The sequence below is a fragment of the Chaetodon auriga genome, chromosome 3 (assembly GCF_051107435.1).
Source record: "Chaetodon auriga isolate fChaAug3 chromosome 3, fChaAug3.hap1, whole genome shotgun sequence".
NCBI lineage: Eukaryota > Metazoa > Chordata > Actinopteri > Chaetodontiformes > Chaetodontidae > Chaetodon > Chaetodon auriga.
Window position 1 is genome coordinate 26,850,763 of NC_135076.1, and position 21,276 is coordinate 26,872,038.

General features: G+C 44.4%; 1 protein-coding gene across 3 annotated transcripts in view; it reads right to left on the minus strand.

Annotated features, from left to right (window-relative positions):
* The window catches only part of lpp (LIM domain containing preferred translocation partner in lipoma), a 136,373-nt gene that overhangs the window by 12,387 nt on the left and 102,710 nt on the right, over positions 1–21,276 (minus strand). For all 3 annotated transcript variants that reach the window (XM_076726685.1, XM_076726683.1, XM_076726684.1), the window contains one exon: positions 12,985–13,154. In XM_076726685.1, coding sequence (XP_076582800.1) covers positions 12,985–13,154 — 170 coding nt within the window. The remainder of the gene's footprint in view (positions 1–12,984; positions 13,155–21,276) is intronic.

Here is a 21,276-nt window from a genome sequence, read left to right on the forward strand (position 1 = left end):
CGGATTTTCCATGTTTGCAGATGAAACAATAAGCAGTTGGAGATCTGCTGTGGCACACTGCTAACTTTAAGCTGTTACCCATCTCCTCCCTCCGCATCAACACAAATTTTGCACCTATCTGTCCTTTTTTCTTTTCTCACATGGCCGAGTCGGGCTGACAGGAGTTCACTGAGACCGCACGCGATTTATGGCCTGGCACGCTGAACTCAGACTGGGCCAAATTTACAGTTGATCTGATTCAGTGTGTGAGTCCAGACCTTCACAGAATGTGCTGGTTGGTGCCAGGCCATGCTGCATGAATTAAGTACACCCTACTGAAGGTAGATCAGAAAGGCGCTGCTGCGAAAGAAAGGTCTGAGCGGCGCCGCCGCGTTTTGGTTTCCTCTGCAGCGACTTGATGGTGAACTATGAGTCAAATCAGTGACCCTCCAACTTCCCGAGGGAAGGTGTCTGCTGACTTAATGAGCCTTAACAAGCAGCCCCTCTCCCTTTTATTGCCTAATATGGGTCAATAAAGCAGGACAAAGACAAATTATTGTGCCAAAAAATATATAATTAGGCACTCTTTTAAACAGGAAGTGTTTTAAAACAAGAGAAGAAGAAGAAGTGGGAAATAACAGAGATGAAGGAACTATGACTCACAGCGAGCCGAAGCTACAGAGAACATGAGAAAGTCACAAACTACATGGGTCAACAAAATAATCCAACAGCACAAACTACAGCTCGAGGGACCCGAAAACAAGGACACTCAGAGAAATTCACAGTTTCACCGCCGCAGCTTTTCTTATGACTGTCTGTCGGAGCCCAGAGTGCATCACATGATGATGATGATGATGAAGATGCAGTACAGAGCGTTGGCCTTGCAGCACAGCGCTGCTCCTGTGGTCTTTGTCTGTATTCTATACAGATATGAAGCCAGCTCCAGCAGCTGATCAGCTTCTTGGCCGGTAAAATCACTTCCTGGATGCTAAAGTATGAATCCTACATTGGCGAAGGGATGAGCCCCCTACTCCACCTCCAACTGGTTACTGCTCATTGTCTTTGGTGGTTGGATTGGTCAGAGGAGTGACGCTTGGTTAGGATTTATGTAAGAATATCAGCAGAAGCCAATCAGAGGCAGAGTAAATGTACTTCCTGGACTCTCCACTGGTCGCCTGGCTAGCAGTTTCCCTCCATATCCAGCCTTTACGCTAAGCTAAGCTATCTGTGTTTGACACAGATATGAAAGTGGTGTCTAACTCTCAGCACATTTCCCCAAATGTCAAAATATTCCCTTCAACGCAGTGACAGAGTAAAACCCCTCATGAACTTCATACAGGTACTTTTTATTTCAGCGTTATTTTACTGGGCTGCGTTATATTTCAAGGCGTTCCTTTATCACGCCTCTCTAAAAATATCACACATTCCACCTTTTAAAGTGGAACACCTGCTGCTCGCCGACCACCAAGAAGACAATTTAAGATCTGCTAAGCCCCACTTAACCTCCATTAAGACGCCCGAAATACACCAGAGATGTTTCACTATTTTTGTTGTTGTTTCACTATTTTCCAAAGTCCATCTATTTACTGACAAAATCCTGCTTAATCTACCGCTGCCTCACACCTCCACATCCTACGGCTGAATGATCCCACACCAGGCTATGAATGCAAAGGTCATTCAGTCTCCGGTTTAAAGTATATTTGTGTTGTCTATTATTTGAAGTACTTTCACGAGGAGGAAGCAAAGTTACCTCGCTCGCAGCCGACTGGGCTCCAGCTTCTCTTCTTGCATACTTAAGAAGCAGATTTGGCCAAACTGTCCCCGTGACAGTGTTTCCAGAACCTGATGCTGCTCTGTCAGCCCTGATTGTGGATTCACGCAGCAGCTTCACTGACAGTTGTGGAAGTCAAAGAAAGACGCGACAAATGGATTAAATGTAGGGTAATTAAGAGGTTTTGGGAGCCACCTTGAATCAGTTGAAAAAGCCCTCTGACAAAGTGATAGATAGGATTATTGTGGTCGGGGTTGAAGGGAAATAAACTTGTTTTCCACATTCTGAAGCCAAATCATGGAGGTCTTGGCCCGCGGAAAATGCCAGAAATCTGCTTTGGTCGAGGGAGGTTGGGAGCTCATTTAAATCTCCACACATTTGCGAGGGGACTGCGGGAGCACCACCCTTCCCTGATCTGTGGTCTGCTCAGGCCGCGGAGGTGGAGAGGTTTGTGTGTAAGTGTGTGCGCACGAGGAGAGCTGAGCCTCCTTTCAGCTGGTTGGGTTCAGCGATCACGATCATCTTTCCAACCTCCTCCTGTGAAGGTTAACAAGTGAGCCACCCCCTGCCATTTCCCCTCCCTGAGGTCCAACTCACCCAAGACCCCCGACACGATCCCAATCCCCAGCCCTTGATATCCAGCTTAAATTTAATTTTACATATCAGTGATTGCTTTCCAGTGACCGGCGCTGCCTGGCATCCTGACTCTGTCCATCTGTCTGTGCGGTTTCTTAGCGTCGGGGCCACAGAGCGAGCGCATGAAGACACGTTAACTTGACTTGACTCCTTTACAAATCCCTGTCATTTCTAAGCGCGTTATGTAAATCACCCACTCGTATCTGTTCTGCTGCCTGGATGCGGATGACTGAGGTGTGTGTGCGTGTGTTTTGTTTACGTGTGGGTGTGAGCGAGCATGTCACGCAGTGGAAAGTGATTCTCCTAATGGTTTGGTAACTCTGACGATCAGTGACCTTGAAACTATCAGCGGTATAATTTGTGACAGTCATCTGCGCGCACGCCGGTCCGTCAGGACGAGTGCGCCCAGGTTTCGGTGTCTCTGACCTGGAATGGCCCCGCTTCCTCTGAGCGTAGGTCTACCCTGCTCAGCTCGGCTCAGTCTGTCTGTGTAATAAATTCGCACTGGGTTATGGATGACCAGCGCGTGCAGGAATGAGGTGGCGTCCTGCCAAAGCCTCCTATCCTCATTTGTTTTGTACATTTGGTTTCTGCCTGGACGCTGCGAGCAGCCTCGGCCCAGTGATCCTTCTCACCAGCAGCTGCAGCGACTGTGCAGGTTTCACTTCTTTCACTTGAGAACACGAGTTTTGACAAAGCAACAAAAACCGCAAGTGTCGAATGAGATCCGAATATTCATGCGTTCCATTACACTCAGCCGAGCGGCTTCATTTGTTCATGCACATTTCTTATTTTAGCCAAGTGATGATATCAGGCTGCAGCCAACGTGAAGGGACAGGGCCGACACACAGATCATGCCGCGCTCAGGCCTTTCTTTAAAGAATAAAAGGTGGCAGTGGGGGCCCTGATCTCTCTCTCCGGCTCAGGCAAAGTGGCCGGCCTGCCTGTCTGCCTCTCTGCCTTAAATTCAGCTCCGCAGCAGAATGTGACCCCTCTGGACTTTGGGCAATGTCTCCTGCTCTGGTTACAGAGAGAAACTGACAAAGACCCCGGCAGTAGTTCTCTCATGCCATGAGTTAGAGTGACATTGTGGTGGGTCAGCATTGGGTCACGGATATTTTTCTCCTGCTCGCTCCTGGGGGGAGGGGGGGGGGGGGGTGCTTCGACAAAAAACATGAGGAAGGTTTAGAGGGCCCGGTGTTTGGAATCACTCTCTCCTCTCTTGTCCAAACAGTGTATTCTAATAACAGCACTCATGCTTTTCATTTACTCGCTGGTAATGGATAGGACAGCTGCATTTCCTGTAGTGCAGATCAGTAATAAGAAATAATGACCTGCTTGAGTTTAGTGGGCTCACACCCACTGTACAGCACAATTATACACACACATAATTGTCTTGGCAAGTCTGGAGACGTACTAAGATGTGAAATCCTATTCATGCAAGTGCTATCTAATTGGCTCACTCCTTTGAGGAATTAGACCGAGTTAATCACGTCTGAATATACAGAACTCAATTAGAACTCTGCAAGCTAATGCAGACAGCCATGAATATTTGATGACGAAGTCAGCAGAAAGCAGGGCTGCTCAGACGACAAGTGAAACCAGGGTGGGCGTATACCTGCCGCCGCCGCTCGGCGTGTGCGTGGCAGCTCTCCCAGTGCGAGCGGCAGCTGTGCAGCTGCGCCAGCGGCGAGCTGCAGCGCCACGACGACGAGCATACCGGGGCCCTGAACTCACCACGCTGGCTGCGAGCCTCTGGATCTGACTACCTGGATATCCATCACAGAGAAGTGACAGGTGTGTGGGTGGTGTGCAGTCATTTCTAATTAGGGCCATATTACTGTCAGGGAAGCAGCATCACAAACTTTCTTCCTCTGTGTTGCGTTGTTTACATCACTGTGACTGGATGCGAGGGGAGAGATCAGACTGTGATTGGATGCATTGTATCGTATATCCCCTCTCTCAATGACAGCAGGGGCTTTGGGGGAGTTCTTGGGGATATCCCATTGTTAGGTGGGAGAGTAGTCTGGTATGATGCGCTGTGGAGGACATCCATCACCAGGAGCCCCGATACAGCTGGCACCATGCCTGTCGCCTCTGGGTTCTGCGCCACCCTCGGAAACTTCCCTTTGCTATCGAGACTGTATGAGTACGCTGCGTTTGCACACACTTGTAAAATTCAGTGAACACAGCTACGGCGGTGGTTCCCAACTTTTAGTGTCTGACGGACCCCAACATCGCTGAGGTGAAGTCCCCCCCTTCATCAGCGCCACCCGTCACGCCCCGAATGTCCACATTTCACCTGATTTTAAAGTAGTTGCATCACTACAAAGAGTGGATACTGTTACAAGGGATGTCAATGGTTAACCACCAAGACTATTTGACTGCTTACACATGTTGGTCTGGAGGTTAATTTGCATACACACACACACACACACACACACACACACACACACACACACACACAGAGGAGTTCAGCACAAGTAACAGTAACAGCACCTTTGTGAAACACTTTGTGGAGAAGAAAGATGAACTAAAGACAAGCTAGCCGGTGGAGACAAGCTCCCAAACAAAAGCTACATCACAGCTAACTTCACTTCATCAGTGACGCTGACTCAGAGCAGGCTTTCTGTTATCTGGTGCTTACGTTTATTTTTACTGAGAAATGTGGAAAAATTCTGAATAAACATCAATTAAAATAAACTTTGTTTGCGAGAAATAAAGGTGACATTTCTAAAGCAGAGTACCTGTTCTTTAGTTTAGTTCTTTCCAGTGATAAATACGTTGATGTGTCATGCTGGAGAAGAGGTGTCCTGGATTTTTCCTGCACAGATTGACAGTTCAAGTTCACCCGAAAACACGACTGAAATACATTCTTATAACAACCTCTGGAAACAAGGTGGAACAGTTGTTTTCTGTTCTGAGAGAATCAGTTTTTTGGCTCGGACCGTTTCCATCATCAAAGCCGGTTGTATATGAGCGAGGAGTGCCAAGTCTCGATGGGGTTCTTTTATACAGACACTGGAAAAAAGGGCCAGAATGAATCTAAGTCGACACATTCAGCATAAGACGAATCATTAAAAAGGAGCAGTAACACTTTACATTAAGGGACACATATTCACCATTAACTAGGTGCTCATTAGCATGCATAGTAGCAGCATATTGGCTATTATTACTCATTTCTCCTAATTACTGCTTATTGATAAGAAGGAAGGATGTTATTGTATATGAATTATGATCTTAACAATCTAACCTTTAATAACCCCAACCCCTGGAATAAGGCATTAGTAAGTGCTTTATGAAGACCAATAAAGAGCCATTATGATGCTAATATGGATGCTAATAAGCAGCTAATTAATGGTTAATGTGTGTCCCTTAATATAAAGTTAAATATTTGTGTTCAGGAGAAGAAATAACTACAAAAAGTGTGAAAATGTGGGAAATTATTCTATAAAAAAACAAATCCAGCTTCCTATGGAGCTACTTTATAACTTTATCAGCGCTGGTTAATTAGATAATTTGTTTAATTCTACATGCGGATTAGTAAATGGAGTCCCACAGAAAAAGTGCTTTTGTTTTCAGAAGTTCTCTTCAAGAGTTCTTGCTGAAAAAGTGGGTCTGCATGATAAAATTAATTACACAAAAATGAAGCCGCAGCCATAAAGGCGGCCATGTGAATGGGTGACCGGCGAGGCTGACATCACCACTTTCCAAGACAGACAAACAGACACGGAGGGTAAAAGCTCATCAGTCAATCATGAACGTTTCCTGGTGACTGGCAGGTCAGGGCTGCTGCGCGCAGCTCTTCCTTTACAATAGCAGAATGGAAATCTTTCGGAGAGCGTAGCCAATGAGACCAAAGCCCATTTATTTTAAATAACAGAGCCGTAGTACAACACCAGATAATGAACGTAATTACATTCAAGCAACTTGGCGTCCGTGACCTTGGTGGTCTCTGAAACTCTGTCAAAAGAGGCAGAAATAGATTAAGGTTTTTGTGTGGGCAAATCCCTATCTCTTTATTACTGCTCTTTCAATGTGAAGCCCTGCTCCTGGTGTGACCTTGTGTTACTTACATCACTCTCATTACAGTACACTTAAACTGGCTGCACTTTGGATGATCTATATTCATGGGAAGTGGTAGTACAAACAGGAAAGTGGGGATGTGACACCGCCTCGAACAGGGAACTGAGCATTGTCTGCAACCCTTTTACTGTTCACTGGTGTCAGTTAAGCAGATTGAATGGATCTGTTTACCAGCATAGAACCTGAAGCAAAGGGCAGTTAAGCAGCCGCTTTAAAAAAAATTACCTGGGCAATAACCCGGCTGTGGGAACGCTGCAGACATTTGCAAGAACGACTAACAAGGCGGATGCTATGGACGGCATAGAATGGACTTAAGAACAGTGGGCACGGTGCCCTGTGTAAGCAATTAACCTCCGTGACACCGAATCCCTCTGCTGAACTTCTTCAAAGACCAGCTGAGCTATCAGACAGAGGAAGAGTCCTTGTTGCTCTCAGCTCTGTTAACTAATATGCGCTCATGGTTAGAGGCAGACTTCCTAAAGTGAAAGGAGACAGAAAATTACTATTCATATCTAAGAGTACAATTTCAAATAGATGTGGCGGCTTGTATAATCCCACTGACTAAGAACATTTAGGCTTGAACTCTCTCGAAGGTATAATGACTGCTGGAACATAATGACTTCATTTGCTGCACTGGTTTGTGATGTGAAGCTGTGCAAATGTCTCACATTTATGTGTCTGAATCAGAGTCCATCGCGGTTCCTTTCACTTTAGTGAATACAGTAAGAAATGTGCGTCCGTGACTCGACATGTTTAAGCTGTAATCCTTAAGACTTCGGTCCTGGTTGATTCGAGTAGTTCTCAACTTCACAGCAGCTCACAGGAAAGTTGGGTTTCGTTGCTCAGGTGTTGGAGGTGTGCAGCTCTTCATCTATGACACCTACCGACTGCTTCATCACTCTCTTGCGAAATTTTGACAGGTGACGGAGCTCGGCGCTGACTTTGCTGACAGACGGACACTGCGTTTCCTGCAGCTGCTTCACAATAAAAGCCACGCTATATGTCGCCGGTACGATGCTCTTACACTCGTAGCAGCGGGACATCTTTCGTTTGCATTAGCAAAGTGAATATTGTGATTTAGTCTCGTTGATGTCGGTAAAGCCGGATTACACGAGGCATCGTTTCCTGTGAATCCCTCTAACGAATCCAGTGTGGGAATGGTGAACTGCCAATAACAATGAAAACCACGCAATAGAGAAAGTGTAAATACACTGAATGGCCGTCAAAATGAGTGTCAAAACAAGGTTTGATTTCATGAAAATCTTTACCATTTTAACTGTTTCTGTCACCACCACGACAGAAACTGGTCCAAATAAACCAGTTATACATATACAACCACACGAACAGCACATAACACTGCATGCCTGGATTTATTCAGAACACATGACTCTGTCTGAAGCTGGTGTGTTCACACAGAAGCCGACACTCTGAGTGTACTCCTGCTCTTTCAAATTACAGCGTTTTCCTCTAAAGTGCAGCACTCCTCTTAAATGCATTACACCTCATATCCCTGCTCTCAGCCCGCTTTGTCTGAGGCTGCATCCTTCAAGAACATAAAACCTTCAAGCTCCTGCACCTTAATGTGCAGCTAACTGCAAGATGACTGACTCAATTAACAAGATAAACATTAGGAGGGAAATCTGAGGCTACCTATAAAGGTTTAGTTTGAACCAGCAAACGGAGGTTTTGGGTCAGCACCTGAAAACACACTACAAATGTCATCAGAGACGTGGCTGCACAGTCGGATCTCCAGTTACCTGAGCTCCAGTTAAGATGCCTGGCGTTTAGAGAGAATACCGGTGTAATATCCTGCGGCCCCCCTGGATTTCTCTCCTATTTGTGATTTTTCAGATGCTCTGTGATTCATTTGTTCCAGTTTGCAGGAAACATACAGTCAGCAATACTTTGAATTCACTGGAAAATGTTTCACATGAGAGCCGTCTTGGAAAACACTTAGTGGCACTAAAACTGAAAACTGCTGCCTCTCAGTAACAATGATGGACGGCGCGCTGGGTGGTGTTTGCGCACACGCTCAGACATGGAGTCTTATCACGTGTGCAAACATGGAACAAGCAAAGCTGCGGGACACCTCAGGCTGAGACAAAAAAAACAAAAAAACAATGGTCACTCAGTGCTGCACAACATGCAAAACGAGACATTAATTGAACGTCTGTGGAGTTTATCAACGTCATTGTGCATTCAAATGGGCAGCGATTAGTCCTCCGCGGAGGCCAGCCAGGGAAGTGCCGCGGACAAAGGCCGACTGCTGCGCTCGCTGCAATCTGTGGGCCAGTGGTGTGACTGAGGTTGGTTAGACAGAGAGATAGCCGGTCGTGAAATCAGGAAGTAGACAGGTGATGATAACAGATGTGGGAGAGCTCCTGCACATTACTAAAAGGAATTAATGATATCTAGACAAACAGTCTGAACGAGGCAAATCACCCGGCGGAAGAGACGGATCTCGCCAATACAAATGGCAGCATTGTTCCACAGAATATGTAAAGTCTCAGCTCAGATAAGGGGGCTGCTGATCGCCTACTTTGATACATGGCAGAAAACTTTATTGGATGACAATCAGCGTGGCGTGCAAAATGTATTCATGCAATTCCTGGCAAAGGGATTAATAGATTTTTGCATAATATTATACAGATTCAACACACAGTGCGTTTCCTGAGGCACCTGTTATACCTGTTAGGGAGTCCACACAGTGCAGGAGGAGTTCTGACCCATTTAGCACCTACAGCACAAAACACATGGATATAAAAATACATGTGAAATGTCAAATGGGCTTCCACCGAGTCAATACTGCTACTACAATTCTATTTTCAGTCTCTTTGAGAAACTGACGTGCGTAATGGTGAAGTTCAATTAAATTAATTAAATGACATTTTCACTTATTCTGTTTTTTTTTTTTTTAATCTATGAGTATGTATAGAACACAGTATTAGTCAGCTGCATTTCTTGTACGAAAGGTTCTATACAAATAAAATAAATAATATATATATAATAAATTTTCAGCTTTCTAGATAGATTTTCTTTTATACATACTCATGACAGAGAGTATGATTCACTCTGTGAAAACTGCTCTTTTATGTCTGCTGTGGTTCAGGAGGAAGTATTTAAAAAAAATGACAGTGATGTCATCGGGGTTATTTGGGCTGAGGCGTGGGGACGACATGTTTTTAGCAAAAGGCCGGTGTTTTAACTGGGAGCTTAAAGTCTGAAAGACATTTACCTGGCAGGGTAAAGCTTCAGCTTCTGAACAATTTCAGGCTCTGCTGCTTTGATTTTGACCGCCGAATTTCTTTTTTTTTTGTTTGTTTTTTTAAGCTTCAGACGGAGGCAGGCTAGCTGTTTCCCCTTGCTTCCAGTCTTTATGCAAAGCTAAGCTAACCGCCCACAGGCTGTAGGTACAGTCATGAGATCGGGAGCAGTTTTCTTATCTAACTCTAAAGGGCAAGAGAGCGAACATATTTCCTGTAAGTGCAGGAAAAGTCACCGTTTAAGTCATATCATTACAACTATACTCATAAATCAAATCTCTCTCTTCCAGGTTCCTCAACACGATGTGAGTGTGATCTTGTGTGGAGGCAGTGCAGGCATCTACAGTCAAAACACACACTCGCAGTGTTTCATTAACGCTCGTTTGCTCTGAGAGATTCCTAGACTGACTGACTTGGAGGCTAACTTGAAGTTTCTCACTTTCTCTCTGGGATGTGACATTTCTCTTCAGAGACTCAACTCTCACGTTCATTCTCTAATCGTACAGAGGCGTATGACCCTGAGGATGGGAATAAAAGAAGAAGAAATTACTTTCATTAAGAAATTCAGATTTCCTCCATCCTTTTGATCTTGTGCCAGAAGAACATTTATGCTGATGAAATGCATAAATAAAGTTCTTAAATTATCCCGTTCCTCTTTAGCGCATGTATCAGAGTTGGAGAACTTCCAGACAAGACAACTACAATCACAGTGAGTGCCTCTGAAAAGAGATGATTTAGGAGATGGCCTGCCACTGGTTTCAACGTCATGTGGCTCAACTTCCAGACTTTACTGGTAAAGTGCATATCGAGCCATTTCCTGCAAGTGATGTGAAGGAAAATGTAAAAATGTAAATGACAGTGGGACATTTGTGTTTCCTGGGCAAATAAGTACCTGACAGCATTAGTTTTAATGTGGCTCCGCTGTGCTTCAGGGGGCCGGGAGGAAAAGATTTACTGACACAGGCTGCAGGACATCTGTGCTGCACTGGTTTAGCGTTGTTATCGGAGTGCAATGATCAAAAAAAAAGAAAAAAAAAACAATCAAATCGATGCAGCAGAAACAGACATATTGCCTTCTTTCCCTGAGAAATTCTTCTCCCTTGGCAAAACGTGATGCCTACTTTACCCACAATGCAAATTAAGTGCCGACAGTTTAGTCTGAGGTTTGTGTGTGTTTAGCGGCTAATGTAGCCTCGCGCTGCTAGCTGTAAACTGTGGGCTGCAGAGCTCTGGTGAGCTCTCTTCCTTCTGACCGCACACCCTCAGATTTTTTTCCATTTCCAAACTTGCACTCCTCAGACGCGACCGACGCCGACTCGAGTGACATCACTTAAGGACATTTAATGGACTTTGTGCAGCTCCCTCTGGAGCTGAAAAAGGCTTCCTGCAGAAGTCCCCCTGCAGACCCGTGAAGAGACGCTGAAGAGTAAAATCTCTGGAGTTCCCCTTTGATGATGATACTTTATTTACCGGCTTCATTTGGACCTGACACAAGTTTTAAAAACAAACCGAATCCAATCATTTAAATCCCTTATTTCGAAATAAAACAAAAATGAAAGTTTCAAGCTGTTACCCAAACTTTCCACTGTAATGGCTCATTGCATTGCACAGCGACTTCCCGTCTCAGCTTCCAGGAATCACCCACAGACTTTCCCGTGATATTGCTGACAATAAGAAACTTGGACGCTGTCATATCCAGCGACTGGACTGATGGCAAAACGGAGCCATATTCTAATGAAACCCAATGAGGGAAACACTTCTGCAAAACCATTTCCTTGTGGTCTTGAAAGATGATGTGTCTTTCCTGACAATATTGTGCAAGGAAACACTTTTATGTGTGTTGTGCAACGCAGCGACAGGAAAAGGGGTCACAGTTTTGTAAGAGGGAATAAAAACACCCAAAATTAAAAATAATTCCGGTGCCTTCTGGGACATCTCACTGTCAGTTATTTCTACAGTCGGGTCAACTTCTGATCAGAAGAGCGAATTAGACAAGTCGAAAATTAGGAAACAGACGAGACAGAAGCGTCTGTAATATCTAATCCACAAAGAGAATCACCAGCACGTTACGTTCTAATATGATTTGGACACTCTTTTAATAATAAGTGCATTTAAACCACATCTGACTGCTTATCAGCTGTAACTCCAGATAGTTATGCATCAGCTCACTGAATGATGTGAAAACAATATAATCATCATGTAATTCACCAAGGAGGAGATATCTGACAATCCTCCATGATAAAAAGACAAAGAAGGCATCTCTGATTCATTATTCAGGGAGAATAAATTAATGATCTATCAGGTTGGCCCGGGCTACAAAAAGTTTTGCGCTAGCCATGTGTGTTAGCTGCTCATGACTATCACTGAGGTCAAATCTGAGGCTGCGCTAATTCATTTCACAGCTGCTGTTAACATTTAGATTTGATATCGCTGTCAACAACAGGCAGCCATAAAAATGGAAATTTCAAGTGTCTTAAACCTGCATTCATTGATGTTTTCGCCACTTGTGACTGGAATAACAAGCTGCAAACACCACGCTAACATATCACCATGTTATAAGGTTGATTAGCTAACATTAGCAAAACGTTACACATCCAGCAGATGGAGCAACATTAGCTTTCATTAAGAGTCATGTTTAAATCCAATATTCACACCCTTCAGAGAAAATATTCAACTCTCCAGAATGTTCACCGGCTAATGGCTGCTAACTGCTAACTTTATGAGCAGCTAGCACACGCTGGGTTTTTCAAGGCTTTTTCACTGGAACTGCGGTCAGGTGACAATTCTCTGGTGGTTTGTGATTAAGAGCGACGCCTTCCAGGTCACACACAGGCAACATAAAAATATCAATCAGTGCAGCTTCAACATGAGTTCCTATGAAGCTTGTTCGTGACACTGTTTCCAGCACATTCTCATGCCTTTGTACGTGTGTCATTGAAAGCTGTGTAAGTGCAAGGAATCACTTTCAGATGAAGAAATCACAAAGGACAGTTTCATTGAGTGACCAAAAACAAAACAAAGCCAAAGAAAAAGAGGAAATGAAGAAGTGCGTGGAGAGAGGCGGCAGCTCGCCGGACTTTGAAGAAATGAAATGTGGTCGCCTGAAGTGAGAATATCTGAACAATCCAGGCACACGGCTCACAACGAGCCCACACCTGATATCATAAAGTGAGCTTTTGAAACATGGACATAAATAAGTGAGCCAAAACCAGGCGGAGAGGCAGGTGGAGGGAAAAAAAAGTTACTTACAATATAGCAAGGCTCACAGTACGCCTTCTTCTCCACAGCGAAGAAAGGCTTGCCACGCAGCTTGGTGCTGCAGGTCATGCAGACGAAGCAGTCGACATGGAAGACCTGGTCCATGGCGGTGCAGCCGGTGCCTTCACCCACCACGTTCTCTCCACAGCTGGCACAGCGCCCTGGGGGGAGGAAGAGGAGGGAGCAGATTCATCACAAAATCCACAGATATTCAAGGTCAGATCACATTCATCAACAGTCACACTCCCTGAAAACACCGTCCAGATCAAAACTAACGATCCGCTCACGTCCGCCGCAAAGCGTGACGACGGCCAACAGCTTGACCCGATGGGAAGCGTCCGACAGCGGGCAGCGAGCCTCTCGCAGCACTTTTAGGACGGAGAAACAACATCTCAAACCCAGCCAGGCCAAAAGAGAGAGAAGAGAAGAGACATTTCTAAAAACTATGTGAAAACAGTCATTTCCAGGCCAAAGATCAGATATTGATTACCCTGAAACTGATTTGTTTTTGGATAGCTTCGTGAAATAAAGAAACCTGAGAGGAGCATCAAGCGAGGCTGTAACTAATGATTATTTTGATGATCAGTTTTAGAGTGATTTTATGAGCCTCTGGTTCTGGAAGTACAGGCCCCATTCCTTTCTCCATAGACAATGTTCGGTGACTCAGAGCTGGAGCACGACGCCTCAGATGGACATAAAACTCTGCGGTGAATAATCAGTACAAAAGATCAGATGGGTTAAAAATAATCTGCCTCTTTGATAAAAAAGAGCCAGTGTGCACACAAACAGAGGAGAGAAGGTAACTCTCACTCTTAAGGCGGATTTTGGTGAGAAACATTCAGTCTTTGGTGTGAACAGCAGGCAGAAGCTAAATAAAGAAACTGACCTGTGGGTCAATTTTGGATTCATTTGGCTGCTACCGTGCCGTGTTTTGTCCACATCTAGAGCTGCAGAGGTTGATCAAAAGAAAATTAACTGCTAACTTTCTTTTTTCAGGCAAAAATGTCAAAAATTTGCTGGTTTCACCTTCTTAAATATCAAGATTTGCTGCTTTTCTCTGTCGCTTATGATAGTAAATGAAAAGTTTTCGGTGAGAAATTTGAAGTCACTTTTGACATTTTACAGACCAAACGATTGAATGTAAAAATAATCTGCACATTAAACAATAATGAAAATATTTGCAGTATGAAAGTATTCGCAATATAATCGCAGCCCTAAACACGACTGCAACTACTAAACGTTTTGACTGCAGCAGCTCTGATTTGCATTTCTTCTCCAAAGCGACGCGCTCATGGGTATTTTAACTGTCATGGCAAAAAGCTGTGATTGCTGGAGGAGCTGGAGGTCATCACATCAACCTGCAGGGTCTTTTCATCATTCACATGTTTGAAAGTCTGTTCCTTTAAAGCAGAACATGTGGAAAAACTGCAGAAAATGCTGATCGCAAGTTCGGAAGTGACGTCTTTAAATGGCATGTTTGGTCTGAAACCCAAATTATTCATTATTCAGGAGATGATTAACATTACTGCTTTCAGCGATGAGCAGAGGTCTAACATGTCTCCATTTACTTCTGTTCATCTGTGCTGACAGGCAGCCGTCTCGCTGGGTCTGACCACAGGATCCACCAGCCGAGCTGCTGCCAGCGCATCGGCTCACATCACCTCGGTCCCGAAATGTTACGCTGTCCCTTTAAATGCTTCACTTCCTGATGTCAGAAGCGCCTAATCTTCATTTCTATTTCAAACACCGGATAAGGAAGGATTAAACACTATAATTATGCGACATTAAAGAAACTATACACAGCAGCAAAGTGTGACATGGACGACATCTATTTCAAAAAATCAGGCTTTAAATGATAAAAAAGAAAACTTTAGAAGTACAACCGAGTCTTTGTAAAAGGGGCACAAGTGAACTGATATTATTGCGCCACAAAGAGCCTGATTGCATATTGCGGGACATGGCATTCGGATATCTTTAATTGAGTTGGAGATATCTTTAATTGAGTTTAAGATGTCCTCGACTCAATGCAAGTTATCTTCAACCCAATTAATGACGCTGTCAATTTAATTACTGGTATCTTACAATAATAGGGTTTAAAAAGATATCTGAGAATGTTTTATTTTTTACACATCTGAGGACAGATGCAATCTCTCAGAGGAAGCATGATACAGTATATTTAATTAATTCAAGTTCAGTTGTATAGATCATTTTTGTTCCTTTTCATTTTTTTGCTCCATCTAAAGGCTGATTTGGGCGATGATTGACACTGTGTGTTCTGAGCAGAGCAGTTCAAGCGTGTTACAGACAGAGGCGAGACTCTAACCGGGGGAGATAGAGTATCTGATGCTTGCATTTTCACAGTTCCACTTTCTGTTTTCATATCAAAAATTCAAACGGAGTGTAAAGCTGAATCTGTCTCAGGTATCAGCACAACTTTCGGAAGTCATATGTTGTTGAGATCAAATATCTGCTTGACTGCGAGGCCCGCTAATGGTCTTCTAATCTCAGATAACTCATTATCTTATTGTCAGCCTCGGCGGAAACAGAGAAAAGTTGCTTAACGAATGACTGGATCTGCAACTTTTCCAGCAACATTTCCAAATCCAGCTGATGTCTGCGACTCCTTCATTGCCGGATTCGTCGTTTGGCGCCAGGGGACGCATTAAGAAACAAGGGACTGACAAATTGCTGCTGAAGACTATTAGACGTCAACATTCTGAATTCGTATCACAGCAGCAATTTGTGCGTTAATGTAGCGACGGCAGTCAACCACGACGACTTACGGCGCAGACAAGTTTTCATAAAACCTGCTATCGGTTTCATCTGTTCCCGCAGCTCTATCCACACCTCAATTATGGCTGCGTTACCTACTGTACAGGGAGGCAGATTAAACAAACTAGTGAAGGCACGTCTCGGGGGGACATGTGGGTGTCAGTGGAATCACAAGCAGGGTAATCACTTCAGAGAGCCAGAGGGAAAGAGAAAGGGAGAGAGAGCGAGCGAGAGACAGAGACGGAGAATGCTGAGCCTGTTAGTGGCTTCAGATCACAGGCCATCTTCAGTGAGTGGATGAGAATGCCAAACATGTCCCACAGGGCTCCCACTTTAAACAGCGCGAAGGAAACCTCTCGGAAATCCTTTTCCTTTTGGCAGTCTGTGATCGCGAGGGCCCTCAGGAGCTATTTGTGCACGGCTCTGCATACAGTGTACACACACACGCACGGGGGGGGGGGGGGGGAGAAAAAAAAAAATCTCTCTTTGCAGCAGACATGCCACACATGTAGACGAGCACATATACAAACACAGACGCATGTATCGTACCCTGTATGCATACCCGCAGACGTGCGGTGACGTGCCGAGCACACACATCAGCAGCCCACACATGAATTCACAGCATCGTGTAACAAAGAGCAGCAGATCTGAGGCTGCTGCAGTGAAGCTACTGTACGCTGCACTGTTACCATCAGGACCAACGTTAACCTGCCCGAGCAGGACCAACGCATAAAAAGAGTCGAAAAACACCGAGACAATAAAACAAACAGCTCGTCTTTATATGAGATCTCTATTAGAGACACGGCTGATGATGACGCTCATCATCAGCTAATTGATCCGGACTGGAAAATGTCAGAAAATGTGCTTCATAATCTCCTGAAGGTGTGGATGACTTCTTCTTCTTTGTGATCTAAAACCAGCAGAAATTCATTTTTTGGCCTTTTTGCTTTAAAAATGACTGAATCTCACAATGATTTGCTCAAAAAAATAGTTGCTGATTAATTTTCTATGAATCAACTGATCGGTCGACTAGTCGTTCAGCTCTTATCTCTGCTGCTTGACAGGTGGTGAATAACTCTGTTTCCTCCCAGTGTCCCATCACGCCAAGTGTTTCTGGAGGAGATGCTGGACATGAAGTACATTTAATACAATAATGTGTGATTCACGATTAAAAATGTGACAGATTATAAATAATCTAATTATGTTTTCATGAATGATTAATGTGATCATCATTTTCTTGGTGAATCTAGATGAGAAAAAGAAAAAGATTGTTTGGTCTGAGTGACATTCGGTGGACTGTCAAAATACTGGAAGACGAGCAGCAAACATTCACATCTGAGAGAAGCTCCAGCATTTTTCCTTCATTGATTATCGGAGGTTAATTCTCTGACATCTGTTCTCAGCTCTATTTTCATTATTAATCAGTCTGTCCATTTTAATCAATTGTTCTTCGAGACGTCAGAAACGCTTTGACTGACCTCCAGACAAAAACCTGTTGAGTTTACACCAACACCAAACCTTCTGAGATCGGTCGATTGTAAATCATTTGCTGTCGATAATTCGCTTTTTTAATGGACTTTTTCAGGTTTAAGACTGAAGTTGCTCCACTCGAACTGAAAGAATTAAACATGCTCTCTGAGTCCTGTGTTTCATTAAACATAGCACAACACGCACATCTCCAAAGCAGGCTCGTACTCCTCTGTCTTTCATTGCGGGGAGCGAAAATGATTCCGCAAAGTGTAGAAATGTGAAGCTTTTGAGCGAGTCTGTAACTTTTCTTCTCTAACAGTCTTACTGTATGATAATAGAGAGAAGTGCCGAGTGTTTTACAATGCTTCACATCAATAATTTCACACGTCTGCGTCGGAAGTAAGCATTTTCAATTTCCAGACACTACTTCAATTGACTTCTTGAATAATACAGGACAGCAATTGAAGCAACATCGTATTTACCCCTGTGGAGATGATCGCAAATACTTTCGAACTATTTCAGCTGGGCATAAAGGAATCATGAAAGGCCTCGCTGCTCCCCAGCGTCCCTTTGCACGGGGAATGGAACCAGAGTCTTAATATCCAAACTTCAAATAGTTCCTGTAGAACCAATGCAATGGTGACGGGGCGGGAGGGGGAGTTCATTTACACTTTACTCACTTTCTTTCCTTTCATTCTTCAGCCCTCAGAAGTGTCTCTTCTCTGTTACATCGAAAGTCAAAAGAAGGACTGAAGAGAAAATCTTTTCTTCTTTTCTTTTTTTAAAGAAGCACATTCCCTGTGAGCTATGGAGGCTTAGAATGGTTAGACAATTTAATTGGATAAAAGGAAAAGATTAAAGAGGCCCTGACTCTGTTCCATAAATAATTGATTTCTAATGTATTTGTAGTGGCAGTGAGACGCTGTTGTTTGGGAATGGGGGATGTTGAGTGGCAGAACGCTTCAGATTTCCCTCAGTCTTTGCCTTCTTTGTTTTTTCACGCCGTGATATTGAAGCAGCATGAAAGGCAGAGAGGGAGCACACTTGCAGCTCAATTTGATCTTACATCGTCAGAAATCAAAGATCGTGCATGTAAAGAAGGATCGCACGGAACTTTTTTGTGGGAGACCAAACTTTTCACACTATGTTACTAAAGAATACAATTCTGCTGGTGCAACCCTTGCAAACCCCAAAGGCAAAGCCAGCAACTGCAGCTCGTATCCAAAACTAATAAAAGAACCACAAAATCCATTTCGGGACTTCAACTAAAGTTTCGTGCTTGGATTAAAATATCTGATAGATATGGTGGTAAAAACACAAAACACACTCAACCACTGCATATGTTGTGTTTCAATACGAACAACACAACAACGCCGAGAGGAGAGAATTAAAACGCAGCTAACAGGAATGCGGCCGCAGCTAATTATCTTGCTCTACTTCACATTTTCACTGGGCCTAATTTTTGAGTAAGCGTTTCCAGCCTGTGAAACAGCATTGATTTGTGGTGACACCCCTGAGAAGGTGGGCCAAATAAAGGTACAAAGTTGTGATAACTTCTTCACACTTAATTAAAGACATAAACAATAGGTCAGCGAGTGGTTAACAGCAGAAAATAAGTCTGTCGAACACATTAGGAGTCGAACTGCCAGCGACTGAACTGCCAGAGGCCACAATTTGTGCGCTGTTTCATCTCTTCCCCCTCTAGGTTAATCTACTTTGTTGCTTCAGATTGCCCTCCGTGCAGCCTGACAATGCTGTGGCCTTCGGTTGCCTCGGGATGACGAGGGAAATAGCTGTCATCGCTGCATTTCAATCTCCGAATGCCTCATTCCTAACCCCTGCCTTTAATCTCATTCCCAATGTCAGCAAATAGCAATCTGCAGAACTGCTGCGGCGATGGTGGAGGATGGAGGAGAGGCGAGCCCGTGCCACTAAGCATTACCGCTCGGCCTGTCAGGGCCCGCGGCGGCGGAGCGAGGGGGACTGAGTGTAGGTTACATGTTTCTGAAGCAGGTTGGCAGGAGCGACGTGGAGGGGTGCCAGGGAGCGAGCGGGGCTGGCGAATGGGGTGAGAGAGAGCGAGGAAAGGCGGGGGAACAGGTGAGCGTGTGTGCAAGCTGCGCGTTCAGAGACGTCTCTATGTTTATACGCTGTGCATCCGTGTGCACCCGTGTGCTAGCAACTATGCATGCGTTTGCGTGCATGAGCATGCGGATGTCTACTCATTCCTGAGGTCAAACGCTCACTCACAAATGAAATCTAGCAACGTGAGTGCCCGGAAGCCTCAGCTGGGCTCGCACGGCAGCTGATCTTGCAAGCCTCAGTGGAGCTGTCTCAACGAGGCAGGATAGCAAGCGCCGAGCCTGGCGGGGGAGGAAGGGGAGGGGAGGGGGAGGGACGGGGTTGGTCACCTCACGTGAACCGCTGCCAAAAAGCAGGCTTCTGTCGCCGGGAAGAGAAGCCCCATGCTGGCACACTGCATCAGCTGAGAAACTAGAAAGCAGCATTGCGAGGTCAGCGGCAGTGCTGGAGCAAGATAATGAGAGGGAGAAGAGTGGCGAAGAGGACCCATAAACTACGCCCAAAACACGGCTTCGTGCCTCATGAGCCGCTCCGAACGGGCGCAAATATAATTAAGCTCTGAAAACACCACCAATTACAAGCAAGGTGATGACATCGCAGAAAAAAAAAAAAACACTGATCTCATTCATGGAGGAACTGCAGACAATTTACAGGGAAAAGATGGAGGATTTGTAGAATTTCTTCAATCTGACAAATTTGTAGATTCAAAGCGGTTAACATTATTTGCATAAGAAAAAGGGTCTTGGAAGTCAAATCCGCAGCCTCACACTGACACACATACGGCATTTTCCTTCTAAAAGGCAGCGATGATGGATCATCCGTGGCTATTGTGTTGTTTAATCTAGTCTTTTGCAGTCATACATTATAATCCACTGTAGGTGGTATAGTGATGCATGGGCTTTAGACTAGTTGCCATGTCACCAGACTGCCTCATGCGATGCCCCCCCCGCCCCGGGTGGTCGCTGACCTCCTTCCAGCAGCATTATGCTCCTCTGTCTCATACAGATTGTTGCAACATACACAAACACAGGGAGTACAGTGCAGCACAACAAAGAGGCAACACTTAGCCGCTGTGATTGGAGGAAATCCTCTGACAGCGAAAGAGGAAATAGGCTCTTCACGCTGAAAAGGCCTGTGAGGAGATTACTGTGGGAGAAAAGTGGAGGCAGGTTCAAACTGAAACGAGCTGCGGTCGTATCGTTGGTGAAGGTCAGACGTGAACCCGACCCTTCAATCGCTTTTTCATACTGGTGTCAAAAGTGGAGCACATGTAATGCCATTTACTGCATGGTAGTATTTCAATTTCCTCGTTTTTATTCGAGTATTTAATTACATGTCACTTCATGTTTGGTATTTTTTTTTTAACATCTTAATTGATTTTAAAGTGATAATCCTTAAGATTTCAGTCCTGGTTGGTTTGGTGGTTACTGCAGTGACAGCAAGCATGATTTAATAATCCTGCAGGAAATACAACAGAAGAGCGTGTTTCTTAGCCTGTTAAAGCTTTTAATGTGAAGCAGCAGCATCGGGACATGTTGGGTTAGCATTAACAGCAGCTGCAGGAGAGGCTGATGTCAGGAAGATAAAATTAATAATTACATTACATTAACGCATCATTTCCTATGCAGTTTGTTTCAGGGCGGGAATGGCGGACTCCGCCACCAATGGAAACTACTATATAGAGAGGTGGTTAAAAATGTAAATATACCGAATGACTGAAAGTCTTTTTAGCTTTAATTCTATATGAAGCACTTTCAGCTGCATTTTATATCTGATAATATGTTTAAATGTATTATCACGTCATACCTGCGTGTTCACGAGAGCTTCTGTTTTTTCTGCGTAAACGCGCCACATGAACATTAAAAATGAACTCCACTTTAAAGGTATACCTTCACAGACTCAACAGAAACAGGTATCTGTTTTGGGGAGACGGTTGGCCGAAGGCATTTGGAGGCTGTG